General features: G+C 43.8%; 1 protein-coding gene across 6 annotated transcripts in view; it reads right to left on the bottom strand.

Moving 5' to 3' along the window:
- Positions 1–18,878, bottom strand: part of LOC106568568 (YTH domain-containing protein 1) — a 39,328-nt gene that overhangs the window by 3,100 nt on the left and 17,350 nt on the right. For all 6 annotated transcript variants that reach the window (XM_014139013.2, XM_014139015.2, XM_014139014.2 and 3 more), the window contains exons 9-13: positions 18,259–18,428; positions 8,516–8,595; positions 4,717–4,753; positions 4,329–4,371; positions 3,251–3,316 (exon numbers count right to left, since the gene is read on the bottom strand). In XM_014139013.2, the coding sequence (XP_013994488.1) occupies positions 3,251–3,316; positions 4,329–4,371; positions 4,717–4,753; positions 8,516–8,595; positions 18,259–18,428 (396 nt within the window). The remainder of the gene's footprint in view (positions 1–3,250; positions 3,317–4,328; positions 4,372–4,716; positions 4,754–8,515; positions 8,596–18,258; positions 18,429–18,878) is intronic.

The following is an 18,878-nucleotide window of genomic DNA, read 5'->3' as shown; positions in this document are numbered from 1 at the left end:
CAGGGAAATAAAACAATTAAGGGCCTGATCTGAGTCAGTGATAGTCGACACAACCACCCCAGCTCAGACAAAATAAAATAAAATGTGGCTCATTAAAATTCCTACAATGTCGTTGTAATAACGCGCAAGTGAGATTTAGGCAGGTTTAACATCTTTTATACAGGAAACGGGACAACGGTTACTGAACTCATTGGCAAATACCCCCATTGGCTGTAAACTTACGAGGGGCATTTGTTTAGAATAATATCTAAATAGTCGATTTTTCAAGGGTGAAAAGCTGGGGCGAGTTGGTTTAGTTCTCAGCAGAGTTTGATTTAGTTCAGTACAAATATCTTTCAGTCCATCAGATACTGGCATCAACCATTCTAGATGAAGATCGCACACCATCAGTCCTTCAGATTGAGCATAGTTACTGAAAGCACATAATGAAGGCAGAGGGAGAACGATAATTTATTTATTATTTTTAAAGTTGACTGAGAACACATTCTCATTTACAGCAACGACCTGGGGAATAATTACAGGGGAGAGGAGGGGGATGAATGAGCCCATTGTAAACTGGGGATGGTATGAGGGACAGACTGGGAATTTAGCCAGGACACCAGGGTTAACACCCCTACTCTTACGATAAGTGACATGGGATCTTTAGTGACCTCACAGAGAGTCAGGACACCCGTTTAACATCCCATCTGAAAGATAGAATCCTACACAGGGCAATGTCCCCAATCACTGCCCTGGGGCATTTTATTAGACCAGAGGAAAGAGTGCCTCCTACTGGCCAACCAACACCACTTCCAGCAGCGTCTGGTCTCCCATCCAGGGACTGACCAGGACCAACCCTGCTTAGCTTCAGAAGCAAGTGGGATGCAGGGTGGTATGATACATTTTAGAGTAAAGGCTGTAACGAAACAGAAAGTGGAAGAGGTCTGAATACTTCCTGAATGTATATGGCAACCCTCCCCTTCTGCCAACTATCAGATCTAAAAACATGAGTCAGAAACACAGAGTCCGGCATAGACTTCTTTAGCCAAGATTCAGTTGTAACCAGAATGTCTGCATTGGTTTGAGGAGACTTGCTATAAAAATCCATATTTTAAGTCAAACTTTGGCATTTAAATGAATCAGTCCAAGCCCACGGGTGATTTTCAGATCAGACGGCGTCTCTAATATAAACATGCCAACAGGTAACCCATTAGAAAATACCATGGGGGTTGGCTTGAATTGGAATAGATACAAGATTACCTAGAACCTAACCATTAGGACAGGTTTCCTGGATATTACGACAGGTGTCCCTGCAGGGGTCGATTCTGGGTCCTGTACTTTTTACATTAACGATATCGACTTGTCTAAAACATTTGTTTTACCTGCACTTGTATGCTGATGATACTGCTGTGTATGCTATTGTCCCCACGGTTGACCAGGCTCTATCTGAACTACAGTCTGCCTTCATTGTATTACAGAAACATTTAACTGACCTGAAATTTGTATTGAACGCAGGTAAAATTAAGCACACTGAACAGAAATATAAAACGCAACATGCAACAATTTCTAAGATTTTACTGAGATACAGTTCATATAAGGAAATCAGCCAATTGAAATAAATTCATTAGGCCCTAATCTATGGATTTCACATGGAATACAGATATGTATCTGTTGGTCACAGATACCTTAAAAAAAAAAGTAGGGGCGTGGATCAGAAAACCAGTCAGTATCTGGTGTGACCACTATTTGTGTCATTCGCACAGAGTTGATCAGGCTGTTGAATGTGGCCTGTGGAATGTTGTTCCACTCCTCTTCAACAGCTGAGCGAATTGGCGCTGTCGTACGCCTCGATCCAGAGCATCCCAAACATGCTCAACGGGTGACATGTCTGGTGACTATGTGGGCCATGGAACTGGGACATTTTCAGCTTCCAGGAATGGTGTTCAGATTCTTGCGACATGGGGCCGTGCATTATCATGTTGAAACAAGTAGTGATGGTGGCGAATGAATAGCAAGGACAATGGGCCTCAGGATCTCGTCACGGTATCTCTGTGCATTCGAAATGCCATCGATAAAATGCGTGTTCATTGTCAATAGCTTATGCCTGCCCCATACCATAACCCCACCATGGGGCACTCTGTTCACAACGTTGACGTCAGCAAACCGCTCGCCCACACGACACCATACACGCTGTCTGACATCTCCCCGGTACAGTTGAAACCGGGATTCATCCGTGAAGAGCACACTTCTCCAACGTGCCAGTGGCCATCGAAGGTGAGTATTTTGCCCACTGAAGTCAGTCAAGACGCCGAACTGCAGTCAGGTCAAGACCCTGGTGAGGACGACGAACACGCAGATGAGCTTCCCTGAGACGGTTTCTGACAGTTTGAGTAGAAAGTTTCATCAGCTGTCCAGGTGGCTGGTCTCAGAAGATCCCGCAGGTGAAGAAGCCGGATGTGGAGATCCTGGGCTGGCGTGGTTACACCTGGTCTGTGTTTGTGAGGCCGGTTGGACTTACTGACAAATTCTCTAAAACGACGTTGGAAGCGGCTTATGGTAGAGAAATGAACATTCAATTCTCTGGCAAAACAGCACTGGTGGACATTCCTGCAGTTAGCATGACAGTTGTACACGCCCTCAAAACTTGAGACTTCAGTGTAAACTTTAGAGTGGCCTTTTATTGTTCCCAGCACAAGGTGCAGGTGTGTAATGATCATGCTGTTTAATCAGTTTCTTGATATGCCACACCTGTCAGGTGGATGGATTATCTTGGCAAAGGAGAAATGCTCACTAACAGGGATATAAACAAATTTGTACACAGAATCTGAGAGAAATAAGCTTTTTGCGTGTATGGATAAATTCTGGGTTCTTCCATTTCAGCTCATGAAACCAACACTTTACATATTGTGTTTATATTTTTCTCTAGACGGCATAAAACAAATTCTGATGATTTAAGCACATGTATTTTGGAATGGTGTCCATATTAATAGTGTCCCTGCTTAGAAATATCTGGGCATCTGGATAACATATGAGTTAGCTAAGATAACAATACAACTAGGCTTCTTCTATAGAAACAGGTCCTGCCTCTCGCTAAATAGTAGAAAGCAGATTATTCAGTCTACGTTCCTATCGGTTCTAGTCCCCCCCCCCCCTCCGCACAACACAGCTGATTCCAAAGGGGGGGGGGGCAAGGACCGATTCTAGAACATTTAGCATCTGCTGTAGATTCTAGAACATGCAACATCTACATTATAAATCATTTTTAACATACCATTCCTTGCCAAGGAGTTGGCTGCCCAATGGTTTGGTGGAACTCTCTCATGTAATCGTTGTAGGACTGGGGATCAAATTAACCACATCATGTTATTATCAATAGGACTGGGGATCAAATTAACCACATCATGTTATTATCAATAGAACTGGGGATCAAATTAACCACATCATGTTACTATCAATAGGACTGATGTTACTATCAATAGAACTGGGGATCATATTAACCACATGTTACTATCAATAGGACTGATGTTACTATCAATAGGACTGGGGATCATATTAACCACATGTTACTATCAATAGGACTGATGTTACTATCAATAGGACTGGGGATCATATTAACCACATCATGTTACTATCAATAGGACTGATGTTACTATCAATAGGACTGATGTTACTATCAATAGGACTGATGTTACTATCAATAGGACTGATGTTACTATCAATAGGACTGGGGATCATATTAACCACATCATGTTACTTCAATAGGACTGATGTTACTATCAATAGGACTGGGGATCAAATTAACCACATGTTACTATCAATAGAACTGATGTTACTATCAATCATGTTACTATCAATAGAACTGGGGATCATATTAACCACATGTTACTATCAATAGGACTGGGGATCATATTAACCACATCATGTTACTATCAATAGGACTCATGTTATTATCAATAGAACTGGGGATCAAATTAACCACATGTTACTATCAATAGGACTGATGTTACTATCAATAGGACTGATGTTACTATCAATAGGACTGATGTTACTATCAATAGGACTGATGTTATTATCAATAGAACTGGGGATCAAATTAACCACATGTTACTATCAATAGAACTGATGTTACTATCAATAGGACTGATGTTACTATCAATAGGACTGATGTTACTATCAATAGGACTGATGTTACTATCAATAGGACTGGGGATCATATTAACCACATCATGTTACTATCAATAGGACTGATGTTACTATCAATAGAACTAAGGATCATATTAACCACATGTTAATATCAACGACAGTTTAATATATAATTGAAATCAATAGCAGGGTATCCCTGAACTCACCCCATTGAGAAAAACATCTCTTCTTACTCCAGTGGGGAACCGCCTTGGGGAAAAATGAACTTACTGATTATTGGTTGGGGGAGGGCAAGGGATTGGGAAGGATTGGTGGAAAGAGGAAGGGCAAGGAAAGGATTGGTGGAGAGAGGAAGACTTGGGAATGATTGGTGGAGAGGAACCATGTGTCCTAAAATCGACCACTTGTGGAGAACTAAGAGGACTGGATTGATAGAAGCAATATGGTGCCAGCTTTTATCTTTCCCTTTGATAGGCCAGGTGGAAGGTTTACTGTATTGCTTATACATACCCAATCCTCTCCAAACTACACAAGTGCCTATGGGCCTAGGGTTTAGATTTGGGGTCAAGGGTGAGTCTGTTGTGAGGTACTTACCGGTCAGCTGGTGGGTTGCGAGGGTCCGGCGTAAAGCCTGTACGAATAGAGAAAAGCTGATTTACTCTGACTGGCGACTTATGTCCCCATGTAACACCTCTCCATCTACAAAAGACACATTAGCTCTGGTTTCTAAACATTTGGTCCTGATATAGTCACATACCAGTAGGCAATAGGATCTTGAATCAGTACTTATGAACACCCACTTTAACTTCTTTGGGGTAGGGGGCAGTATTTTGACGTCCGGATGAAAAGCGTGCCTGTAGTAAACTGCCTGCTACTCAGGCCCAGAATCTAAGACATGCATATTATTAGTAGATTTGGATAGAAAACACTCTGAAGTTTCTAAAACTGTTTGAATTATGTCTGTGAGTATAACAGAACTCATATTGCAGGCAAAAACCTGAGAAAAAATCCAACCAGGAAGTGTGGAAATCTGAGGTTTGTAGTTTTTCAAGTGATTCCCTATCCAGTATACAGTGTCTGTGGGGTCATTTTGCACTTCCTAAGGCTTCCACTAGATGTCAAGTCTTTAGAACGTTGTTTCATGCTTCTACTGTGAATGGGGAGAGAATAAGAGCCCTTGGAATCAGATGACTGAGAAAATGACATGAGCTCAATCGCACGCGCTCCTGTGAGAGAATCGTCCGGTTAGAATATTATGGAAGATTTATGATAAAAACATCCTAAAGATTGATTCTATACATCGTTTGACATGTTTCTACGAACTGTAATATAACTTTTGACTTTTCGTCTGAACTTACTGCGCGAGCACAGTGCATTTGGAGTGCTGGACTGAACGCGCGAACAAAAAGGAGGTATTTCGACAAATATGGACTTTATCGAAACAAAACAACCATTTATTGTGGAACTGGGATTCCTGGGAGTGCATTCCGATGAAGATCATCAAAGGTAAGTGAATATTTATAATGCTATTTGTGACTTCTGTTGACTCCACAACATGGCGGGTATCTGTATGGCTTGTTTTGGTGTCTGAGCGCTGTACTCAGATTATTGCAAAGTTTGCTTTCGCCGTAAAGCTTTTTTGAAATCTGACACAGCGGTTGCATTCAGGAGAAGTTTATCTATAATTCTGTGCATAACACTTGTATCTTTTATCGAAGTTTATGATGAGTATTTCTGTAAATTGATGTGCTCATTCACCGGCAGTTTTGGAGGCAAAACATTTCTGAACATTACACGCCAATGTAAAATGGGGGTTTGGGATATAAATATGAACTTTATCGAGCAAAACATACATGCATTGTGTAACATGAAGTCCTATGAGTGCCATCTGATGAAGATCATCAAAGGTTAGTGATTCATTTTAGCTGTATTTCTGGTTTTTGTGACGCCTCTCCTTGCTTGGAAAATGGCTGTGTGGTTTTTCTTGTCTAGGTGTTGTCCTAACATAATCTAATGCTATGCTTTCGCCGTAAAGCCTTTTTGAAATCGGACAATGTGGTTGGATTAACGAGAAGTGTATCTTTAAAATGGTGTAAAATACTTGTATGTGAGAAATTTGAATTATGAGATTTTTGTTGTTTTGAATTTGGCGCTCTGCTATTTCACTGGCTGTTGGCGAGGTGGGACGCTACCGTCCCACATACCCTAGAGAGTACATAATATTCTACTTAATATTGTGCGATATAAACCATACTCTGATTAATAACAATACCATCCCAAATAGTGGAAAACATAACAATACCATAGGTCATATGAAATGCAATACAGACAGCAGTCACTTGCACCTATAATAACCCATAGTTGTAGCAGTAGACATCGTTCATCTGGATTGGGCTTCAACCTTTTGTCCATACGGTTTCATGAATGGATCCAATAAGCTTTCATTTGAAACTCCAAGTAGTTTTTAATACCACATTCTAATCATTCAGATACTGTTACCAATAAAAAAAGGACAAGACAGACCAACGTTGGCCATCCGCAGCAGGTGGCCGCCCAATCACCTCTGACCGTAGAACATCGGCCATCATTTTCTGTTTACTTCCTGGGGCCACATTTATCAAGGTGTGGGATGTTGTGGGATAAAAAAAAACATTTAAAAAAATACTCTGAACCTTGCGTGCATCCTTCCCCACAAAAGGTCGGTATTTAAAAATGTTGAAGTTGACGGGAAAGCGTGCGCATCTCCACGTCAATCACAAAACAGCTGTTTGACGCAACAGAATTATAATAAATGGCAGGACATAGAAACACAATCTATTGATCTCAGAGCCTAAACCAAGACAGGCCATCTCCACAGAATGTGGAGAGTTTCAGGCAGGGTTGGAGTGCTCGTTCACGCCCTCACAAAAATAATATGGCTCTGATTTATCAATGAAAACATATGTCGTGTGCGACAGTTTAATAAATCCTAATAATTTGCGCCGCACACAAATCCTAAAATCTCCACGTACAGCAGAATTTAGTAATGAATGTAGAAATGTTTGATAAATGATGCCCTTGACGACTCCACATGATTTAGCGCCATCGTTTGTTCCTAAAAACAGCAGGCGATCTACTGCGCATGGCTGACCATCGGGTTGGTTGGTATTTCCTGTCCTTATAATAAACAACATACTGTACCAATACAATGAGGAGTTATGTGCCCAAAAGGTGGGCGGGCGCAGGTCAAAAGTAGTGCACTATATATAGGGAATAGGGTTCCATAGGGCTCTGGTCTAAAGTAGTGCACTATATATAGGGAATAGGGTTCCATAGGGCTCTGGTCTAAAGTAGTGCACTATATAGGGAATAGGGTTCCATAGGGCTCTGGTCTAAAGTAGTGCACTACATAGGGAATAGGGTTCCATAGGGCTCTGGTCTAAAGTAGTGCACTATATAGGGGATAGGGTTCCATAGGGCTCTGGTCTAAAGTAGTGCACTATATAGGGAATAGGGTTCCATAGGGCTCTGGTCTAAAGTAGTGCACTATATAGGGAATAGGGTTCCATAGGGCTCTGGTCTAAAGTAGTGCACTACATAGGGAATAGGGTTCCATAGGGCTCTGGTCTAAAGTAGTGCACTATATAGGGAATAGGGTTCCATAGGGCTCTGGTCTAAAGTAGTGCACTATATAGGGAATAGGGTTCCATAGAGCTCTGGTCTAAAGTAGTGCACTATATATAGGGAATAGGGCTCCATAGGGCTCTGGTCTAAAGTAGTGCACTATATAGGGAATAGGGTTCCATAGGGCTCTGGTCTAAAGTAGTGCACTATATAGGGAATAGGGTTCCATAGGGCTCTGGTCTAAAGTAGTGCACTATATAGGGAATAGGGTTCCATAGGGCTCTGGTCTAAAGTAGTGCACTATATAGGGAATAGGGTTCCATAGGGCTCTGGTCTAAAGTAGTGCACTATATAGGGAATAGGGTTCCATAGAGCTCTGGTCTAAAGTAGTGCACTATATAGGGAATAGGGTTCCATAGGGCTCTGGTCTAAAGTAGTGCACTACATAGGGAATAGGGTTCCATAGGGCTCTGGTCTAAAGTAGTGCACTATATAGGGAATAGGGTTCCATAGGGCTCTGGTCTAAAGTAGTGCACTATATAGGGAATAGGGTTCCATAGGGCTCTGGTCTAAAGTAGTGCACTACATAGGGAATAGGGTTCCATAGGGCTCTGGTCTAAAGTAGTGCACTATATAGGGAATAGGGCTCTGGTCTAAAGTAGTACACTATATAGGGAATAGGGTTCTATAGAGCTCTGGTCTAAAGTAGTGCACTATATAGGGAATAGGGTGCCATTAGGGATACAGATCATTTTCATACTGTACCAATTCATATGGTAGTAATAGTAACCTGGTCTCTGTGGGAACTCTGCTGGATAATCAATCCTCGGGCGTTTCCTGTTGTGAATGGCATTTTCCTCTGGCCGAACCCTACATGAATTAGGTAAACAATTGAGACAAAGATACACAAGATAAAGCACAACATCCCAGTAGCCCTATAACAGATACAGCACAACATCCCAGTAGCCCTATAACAGATACAGCACAACATCCCAGTAGCCCTATAACATCATAGATACAGCACAACATCCCAGTAGCCCTATAACATCATAGATACAGCACAACATCCCAGTAGCCCTATAACAGATACAGCACAACATCCCAGTAGCCCTATAACAGATACAGCACAACATCCCAGTAGCCCTATAACAGATACAGCACAACATCCCAGTAGCCCTATAACAGATACAGCACAACATCCCAGTAGCCCTATAACAGATACAGCACAACATCCCAGTAGCCCTATAACAGATACAGCACAACATCCCAGTAGCCCTATAACAGATACAGCACAACATCCCAGTAGCCCTATAACAGATACAGCACAACATCCCAGTAGCCCTATAACAGATACAGCACAACATCCCAGTAGCCCTATAACAGATACAGCACAACATCCCAGTAGCCCTATAACAGATACAGCACAACATCCCAGTAGCCCTATAACAGATACAGCACAACATCCCAGTAGCCCTATAACAGATACAGCACAACATCCCAGTAGCCCTATAACAGATACAGCACAACATCCCAGTAGCCCTATAACAGATACAGCACAACATCCCAGTAGCCCTATAACAAGATACAGCACAACATCCCAGTAGCCCTATAACATAGATACAGCACAACATCCCAGTAGCCCTATAACAGATACAGCACAACATCCCAGTAGCCCTATAACATCATAGATACAGCACAACATCCCAGTAGCCCTATAACATCATAGATACAGCACAACATCCCAGTAGCCCTATAACATCATAGATACAGCACAACATCCCAGTAGCCCTATAACATCATAGATACAGCACAACATCCCAGTAGCCCTATAACAGATACAGCACAACATCCCAGTAGCCCTATAACATCATAGATACAGCACAACATCCCAGTAGCCCTATAACATCATAGATACAGCACAACATCCCAGTAGCCCTATAACAGATACAGCACAACATCCCAGTAGCCCTATAACATCATAGATACAGCACAACATCCCAGTAGCCCTATAACATCATAGATACAGCACAACATCCCAGTAGCCCTATAACATCATAGATACAGCACAACATCCCAGTAGCCCTATAACATCATAGATACAGCACAACATCCCAGTAGCCCTATAACAGATACAGCACAACATCCCAGTAGCCCTATAACATCATAGATACAGCACAACATCCCAGTAGCCCTATAACATCATAGATACAGCACAACATCCCAGTAGCCTTATAACATCATAGATACAGCACAACATCCCAGTAGCCCTATAACATCATAGATACAGCACAACATCCCAGTAGCCCTATAACAGATACAGCACAACATCCCAGTAGCCCTATAACAGATACAGCACAACATCCCAGTAGCCCTATAACAGATACAGCACAACATCCCAGTAGCCCTATAACAGATACAGCACAACATCCCAGTAGCCCTATAACATCATAGATACAGCACAACATCCCAGTAGCCCTATAACAGATACAGCACAACATCCCAGTAGCCCTATAACAGATACAGCACAACATCCCAGTAGCCCTATAACATCATAGATACAGCACAACATCCCAGTAGCCCTATAACATCATAGATACAGCACAACATCCCAGTAGCCCTATAACAGATACAGCACAACATCCCAGTAGCCCTATAACATCATAGATACAGCACAACATCCCAGTAGCCCTATAACATCATAGATACAGCACAACATCCCAGTAGCCTTATAACATCATAGATACAGCACAACATCCCAGTAGCCCTATAACATCATAGATACAGCACAACATCCCAGTAGCCCTATAACATCATAGATACAGCACAACATCCCAGTAGCCCTATAACAGATACAGCACAACATCCCAGTAGCCCTATAACATCATAGATACAGCACAACATCCCAGTAGCCCTATAACAGATACAGCACAACATCCCAGTAGCCCTATAACATCATAGATACAGCACAACATCCCAGTAGCCCTATAACAGATACAGCACAACATCCCAGTAGCCCTATAACAGATACAGCACAACATCCCAGTAGCCCTATAACATCATAGATACAGCACAACATCCCAGTAGCCCTATAACAGATACAGCACAACATCCCAGTAGCCCTATAACATCATAGATACAGCACAACATCCCAGTAGCCCTATAACAGATACAGCACAACATCCCAGTAGCCCTATAACAGATACAGCACAACATCCCAGTAGCCCTATAACAGATACAGCACAACATCCCAGTAGCCCTATAACAGATACAGCACAACATCCCAGTAGCCCTATAACAGATACAGCACAACATCCCAGTAGCCCTATAACCAGATACAGCACAACATCCCAGTAGCCCTATAACAGATACAGCACAACATCCCAGTAGCCCTATAACAGATACAGCACAACATCCCAGTAGCCCTATAACAGATACAGCACAACATCCCAGTAGCCCTATAACAGATACAGCACAACATCCCAGTAGCCCTATAACATCATAGATACAGCACAACATCCCAGTAGCCCTATAACATCATAGATACAGCACAACATCCTAGTACAAACATTTCAGAAGCAATCTGAACAGATTATTCCATAACACAATTAACAGATTGAGAAATAAGGTGATTTGGGCTGTCAAATCATCTGTCATATTTCCATTGTATCCACCTCCAGAAAAGGGTGAAAACTGTTTTTTCATTTTTTCATTCGCCAAACTGAGGATGCATTTAATTGAATGTTTTGATAGTAGTAGTTTAAAACAATAAACAGGTACAGACATTTATACTGAGCAGACTATCAACCATTATATTCTCAAATGAGATTTTACTGCTTGTAGACAGTTCATTCACCAGTTAGTTAGTTCTATGCAGCTAAAACATGACGTTTAAAGTACATCCTTGTTAGATAAAAAAATAAATTAAATAAAACATTTGGGGCATCTGTTATTTACCTCCTTGGCATCCATCTTTGGGAGATGGCCCATGTTTTTAATGTACATTTCTGTGTTATCCAAATCAGGAGCTAGAAACTGTATTCAATGTATTAAACCAGTATAGTTATTGCTTCTGACTAGCAATCAATATAAATAACAATTAAACAAATTTATATCATGGCATTGTTGAATACTCCTTTCTGATTGGCTTGAAAGGCATTCTAGAGCGTGCATTATTTCCCTATAACGCACGGTGGAATTCAATGGCTATAGTTCACTTTTACATGTTTTGTTTGAGAAGCTTTTGAAAGTAAAAGTTGAATTGAAAACAGTACTGTTATTGTTGAATTGGATTTTCGTAAATAGCAAGCTAGTACTGATGGTTTGCTTAGCTAAACTAGCAAGTCTGTTAGGTTACCACGGCAACTACTCTTAACTAAACTCGCTAACTACTTCAGTGGATGTTGAAGACATTTCTAGGTGGCAAAATGTGTTAAATTAATCGCCATTTTATAAATCAACTCGGGGCTCTATACGTTCTCTGGAAAATAACTCTGTGGAAGGTAAACGTCGTTCCCGTTCATTATGGTCTATATAACGTATAGAGCCCCGAGTTAATTATCCCGTTACATCGTCACCGCTTCTAACTAGCCATCAACACACACCTTCCATGTTCAATTCAAAACCATCCAGACAGCTGAGTTATCTGTCACCGGGTAAATTAGTAAGAGCTGGTTAAAAATGGTAACATACCGTTTTCTTGTAGTTGTGTTAGCCGTTGATATTAAGTAAATCAAAAGTTCATATAGACAGTCTCTCTTATGGTTTAGGTTCTTCGGCCACAAAGACTTGACAAGGAGAGGCCTGGCTGAGAGGGTAAAGAAGGGGCTGATTGAGTCGGTCTATTGCAAATCAAAACAAAAAGACCGGAGGACGAGCTTCACTTTATAAACCAAAAGGTGACCGACCCTCTTTGGCTTAGAACTTCCCTTCCTTGTGGTGTCATTCTCAGTCCATTAAGGCCTTAAAAGGGAAAGTGGTGGGTTTGTATCATTCTGCCAGTGGTTCTCCTCCTACCTAATTCTCAGTCCTTTAGGTTAGGGTATGGAAACACTCCTGTCCTTTAGGTTAGGGTATGGAAACACTCCTGTCCTTTAGGTTAGGGTATGGAAACACTCCTGTCCTTTAGGTTGGGGTATGGAAACACTCCTGTCCTTTAGGTTAGGGTATGGAAACACTCCTGTCCTTTAGGTTAAGGGTATGGAAACACTCCTGTCCTTTAGGTTAGGGTATGGAAACACTCCTGTCCTTTAGGTTAGGGTATGGAAACACTCCTGTCCTTTAGGTTAGGGTATGGAAACACTCCTGTCCTTTAGGTTAGGGTATGGAAACACTCCTGTCCTTTAGGTTAAGGGTATGGAAACACTCCTGTCCTTTAGGTTAGGGTATGGAAACACTCCTGTCCTTTAGGTTAGGGTATGGAAACACTCCTGTCCTTTAGGTTAAGGTATGGAAACACTCCTGTCCTTTAGGTTAGGGTATGGAAACACTCCTGTCCTTTAGGTTAGGGTATGGAAACACTCCTGTCCTTTAGGTTAGGGTATGGAAACACTCCTGTCCTTTAGGTTAGGGTATGGAAACACTCCTGTCCTTTAGGTTAGGGTATGGAAACACTCCTGCCCTTTAGGCCAGGGTATGGAAACACTCCTGTCCTTTAGGTCAGGGTATGGAAACACTCCTGTCCTTTAGGTCAGGGTATGGAAACACTCCTGTCCTAGTCCTTTAGGTTTCCCTAACCAATAGCTGACATTCATTCCGGATGAAGTTAAGGTTTAACAACGAACAGCTGGCTCTCTCAGGATCACAACTTTCATTTCCTCAGTCCAGTTGTGTGTGTGTGTGTGTGTGTGTGTGTGTGTGTGTGTGTGTGTGTGTGTGTGGGTGGGGGGGGGGCAGTGAGCGACTGACCGACCATTGATCAACATTGATGTAGGGGTGGTTTATCAACCTGGTCATACTGCCTCCTCTCTCTTCCCAGTGGTAGATATATATATATAGAGTTCAGGTCATACTGCCTCCTCTCTCTTCCCAGTGGTAGATATATATAGAGTTCAGGTCATACTGCCTCCTCTCTCTTCCCAGTGGTAGATATATATAGAGTTCAGGTCATACTGCCTCCTCTCTCTTCCCAGTGGTAGATATATATAGAGTTCAGGTCATACTGCCTCCTCTCTCTTCCCAGTGGTAGATATATATAGAGTTCAGGTCATACTGCCTCCTCTCTCTTCCCAGTGGTAGATATATAGAGTTCAGGTCATACTGCCTCCTCTCTCTTCCCAGTGGTAGATATATATAGAGTTCAGGTCATACTGCCTCCTCTCTTCCCAGTGGTAGATATATATAGAGTTCAGGTCATACTGCCTCCTCTCTCTTCCCAGTGGTAGATATATATAGAGTTCAGGTCATACTGCCTCCTCTCTCTTCCCAGTGGTAGATATATATAGAGTTCAGGTCATACTGCCTCCTCTCTCTTCCCAGTGGTAGATATATATAGAGTTCAGGTCATACTGCCTCCTCTCTTCCCAGTGGTAGATATATATAGAGTTCAGGTCATACTGCCTCCTCTCTCTTCCCAGTGGTAGATATATATAGAGTTCAGGTCATACTGCCTCCTCTCTCTTCCCAGTGGTAGATATATATAGAGTTCAGGTCATACTGCCTCCTCTCTCTTCCCAGTGGTAGATATATATAGAGTTCAGGTCATACTGCCTCCTCTCTCTTCCCAGTGGTAGATATATATAGAGTTCAGGTCATACTGCCTCCTCTCTCTTCCCAGTGGTAGATATATATATAGAGTTCAGGTCATACTGCCTCCTCTCTCTTCCCAGTGGTAGATATATATAGAGTTCAGGTCATACTGCCTCCTCTCTTCCCAGTGGTAGATATATATAGAGTTCAGGTCATACTGCCTCCTCTCTCTTCCCAGTGGTAGATATATATAGAGTTCAGGTCATACTGCCTCCTCTCTCTTCCCAGTGGTAGATATATATAGAGTTCAGGTCATACTGCCTCCTCTCTTCCCAGTGGTAGATATATAGAGAGTTCAGGTCATACTGCCTCCTCTCTCTTCCCAGTGGTAGATATATATAGAGTTCAGGTCATACTGCCTCCTCTCTCTTCCCAGTGGTAGATATATATAGAGTTCAGGTCATACTGCCGCCTCTCGCTTCCCAGTGGTAGATATATATAGAGTTCAGGTCATACTGCCTCCTCTCTCTTCCCAGTGGTAGATATATATAGAGTTCAGGTCATACTGCCTCCTCTCTCTTCCCAGTGGTAGATATATATATAGAGTTCAGGTCATACTGCCTCCTCTCTCTTCCCAGTGGTAGATATATATAGAGTTCAGGTCATACTGCCTCCTCTCTCTTCCCAGTGGTAGATATATATAGAGTTCAGGTCATACTGCCTCCTCTCTCTTCCCAGTGGTAGATATATATAGAGTTCAGGTCATACTGCCTCCTCTCTCTTCCCAGTGGTAGATATATATAGAGTTCAGGTCATACTGCCTCCTCTCTCTTCCCAGTGGTAGATATATATAGAGTTCAGGTCATACTGCCTCCTCTCTCTTCCCAGTGGTAGATATATATAGAGTTCAGGTCATACTGCCTCCTCTCTCTTCCCAGTGGTAGATATATATAGAGATTCAGGTCATACTGCCTCCTCTCTCTTCCCAGTGGTAGATATATATAGAGTTCAGGTCATACTGCCTCCTCTCTCTTCCCAGTGGTAGATATATATAGAGTTCAGGTCATACTGCCTCCTCTCTCTTCCCAGTGGTAGATATATATATAGAGTTCAGGTCATACTGCCTCCTCTCTCTTCCCAGTGGTAGATATATATAGAGTTCAGGTCATACTGCCTCCTCTCTCTTCCCAGTGGTAGAATATATATAGAGTTCAGGTCATACTGCCTCCTCTCTCTTCCCAGTGGTAGATATATATAGAGTTCAGGTCATACTGCCTCCTCTCTCTTCCCAGTGGTAGATATATATAGAGTTCAGGTCATACTGCCTCCTCTCTCTTCCCAGTGGTAGATATATATATAGTTCAGGTCATACTGCCTCCTCTCTCTTCCCAGTGGTAGATATATATATAGTTCAGGTCATACTGCCTCCTCTCTCTTCCCAGTGGTAGATATATATATAGAGTTCAGGTCATACTGCCTCCTCTCTCTTCCCAGTGGTAGATATATATAGAGTTCAGGTCATACTGCCTCCTCTCTCTTCCCAGTGGTAGATATATATATATAGAGTTCAGGTCATACTGCCTCCTCTCTCTTCCCAGTGGTAGATATATAGAGAGTTCCCTTATATGACTAGGTTCATCTCCCAAGGAAAGTACTGAAAGATAATACTTTGGGAACAAATTTAAAACAACTCACCTAGATAAATGCATTCAAGCAGTGAACCTATGGACTATTGAAAAGTGTGTATAAACTCAACTAAAACATTGGTGCTTTAATAAGTAGGTTCAAATTGAGACTGTATTCATTACAAGGAGAGATCAAGACCCCAAACTAGACCTGTTTCTTTACACATCACCACCACATGCAGACAGAAACAAGCTAGACTCAGACTACTGTGGTTAGCGCCGGGCCATAGAGAGACACTGTGGTTAGCGCCGGGCCATAGAGAGAGACACTGTGGTTAGCGCCGGGCCATAGAGAGACACTGTGGTTAGCGCCGGGCCATAGAGAGACACTGTGGTTAGCGCCGGGCCATAGAGAGACACTGTGGTTAGCGCCGGGCCATAGAGAGACACTGTGGTTAGCGCCGGGCCATAGAGAGACACTGTGGTTAGCGCCGGGCCATAGAGAGACACTGTGGTTAGCGCCGGGCCATAGAGAGACACTGTGGTTAGCGCCGGGCCATAGAGAGACACTGTGGTTAGCGCCGGGCCATAGAGAGACACTGTGGTTAGCGCCGGGCCATAGAGAGAGACACTGTGGTTAGCGCCGGGCCATAGAGAGAGACACTGTGGTTAGCGCCGGGCCATAGAGAGAGACACTGTGGTTAGCGCCGGGCCATGAGAGAGACACTGTGGTTAGCGCCGGGCCATAGAGAGACACTGTGGTTAGCGCCGGGCCATAGAGAGACACTGTGGTTAGCGCCGGGCCATAGAGAGACACTGTGGTTAGCGCCGGGCCATAGAGAGACACTGTGGTTAGCGCCGGGCCATAGAGAGACACTGTGGTTAGCGCCGGGCCATAGAGAGAGACACTGTGGTTAGCGCCGGGCCATAGAGAGACACTGTGGTTAGCGCCGGGCCATGAGAGAGACACTGTGGTTAGCGCCGGGCCATAGAGAGACACTGTGGTTAGCGCCGGGCCATAGAGAGACACTGTGGTTAGCGCCGGGCCATAGAGAGAGACACTGTGGTTAGCGCCGGGCCATAGAGAGACACTGTGGTTAGCGCCGGGCCATAGAGAGAGACACTGTGGTTAGCGCCGGGCCATAGAGAGAGACACTGTGGTTAGCGCCGGGCCATAGAGAGAGACACTGTGGTTAGCGCCGGGCCATAGAGAGAGACACTGTGGTTAGCGCCGGGCCATAGAGACACACTGTGGTTAGCGCCGGGCCATAGAGACACACTGTGGTTAGCGCCGGGCCATAGAGACACACTGTGGTTAGCGCCGGGCCATAGAGAGACACTGTGGTTAGCGCCGGGCCATAGAGAGACACTGTGGTTAGCGCCGGGCCATAGAGAGAGACACTGTGGTTAGCGCCGGGCCATAGAGAGAGACACTGTGGTTAGCGCCGGGCCATAGAGAGACACTGTGGTTAGCGCCGGGCCATAGAGAGACACTGTGGTTAGCGCCGGGCCATAGAGAGACACTGTGGTTAGCGCCGGGCCATAGAGAGACACTGTGGTTAGCGCCGGGCCATAGAGAGACACTGTGGTTAGCGCCGGGCCATAGAGAGACACTGTGGTTAGCGCCGGGCGATAGAGAGAGACACTGTGGTTAGCGCCGGGCCATAGAGAGACACTGTGGTTAGCGCCGGGCCATAGAGAGAGACACTGTGGTTAGCGCCGGGCCATAGAGAGAGACACTGTGGTTAGCGCCGGGCCATAGAGAGAGACACTGTGGTTAGCGCCGGGCCATAGAGAGAGACACTGTGGTTAGCGCCGGGCCATAGAGAGAGACACTGTGGTTAGCGCCGGGCCATAGAGAGAGACACTGTGGTTAGCGCCGGGCCATAGAGAGACACTGTGGTTAGCGCCGGGCCATAGAGAGACACTGTGGTTAGCGCCGGGCCATAGAGAGACACTGTGGTTAGCGCCGGGCCATAGAGAGACACTGTGGTTAGCGCCGGGCCATAGAGAGACACTGTGGTTAGCGCCGGGCCATAGATATATCTAACCTCCTCAGAACTGCTGTATACAGTCCTAGGCAGCCGCCCAGAGGATTTCAGGTATCCCTCTCCGTGGGCATGTGATGAGATCAGAGAACTCTGGGAAGGACGTTTAGATGGTCATACCAGAACCACTCTGTCGTCACAAGAGCTCACTAGCAGTCCAAATAATAAGGTCTAACCTTCCCAGGTCGCCTCGGGTGGGCTCTCTGCACGGCGGTCGTCCTCGAGAACGGGGCTCATAAGGGATCCTCCTCTTGTGTCGCATTTTATGAATAACTTGATACAAGTTAATGGTATCGTCCTGGGGGAACATCACACACAGCTGTATCCCACACTCGGGCTCCATTTCCTGCAGGACCGGAAGAGGAGGGGGAGATTAGTAGATCAACCCGTAGAATCTCTGTGTGAATCAAACTAAAGTTAAAGTTAATTGTTAGTCTTAACTACTCACTCCAACAAACTTATTCCCCTTTCGGGATGTTAACCGTTAATTGGTTAGCCGCCGATCACTCTTTAGGGAATATTTGCATGACAGTGAATAGTTAGCGAGATAAGGGATGGATAGTATGTTCTCTTTAATGGATAGATAGTGCTTTCAGAAAGTATTCATACCGCTTCACTTATTCCACTTTTTGCCGTGTTATAGCCTGGATTTGAAATGGATTAAATAAAAACATCCCCCCCCCCCACCCATCTACACACAACACCCCATAATGACAAAGTGAAAACAAGTTTTAAGAAATGTTTGAACATGTATTGAATATGAAATACATAAGTATACACACACCTCTGAGTCAAT

Source organism: Salmo salar, chromosome ssa13 (assembly GCF_905237065.1).
Source record: "Salmo salar chromosome ssa13, Ssal_v3.1, whole genome shotgun sequence".
Classification (NCBI taxonomy): Eukaryota; Metazoa; Chordata; class Actinopteri; order Salmoniformes; family Salmonidae; genus Salmo; species Salmo salar.
This window is presented reverse-complemented; position numbering and strand designations above follow the sequence as displayed.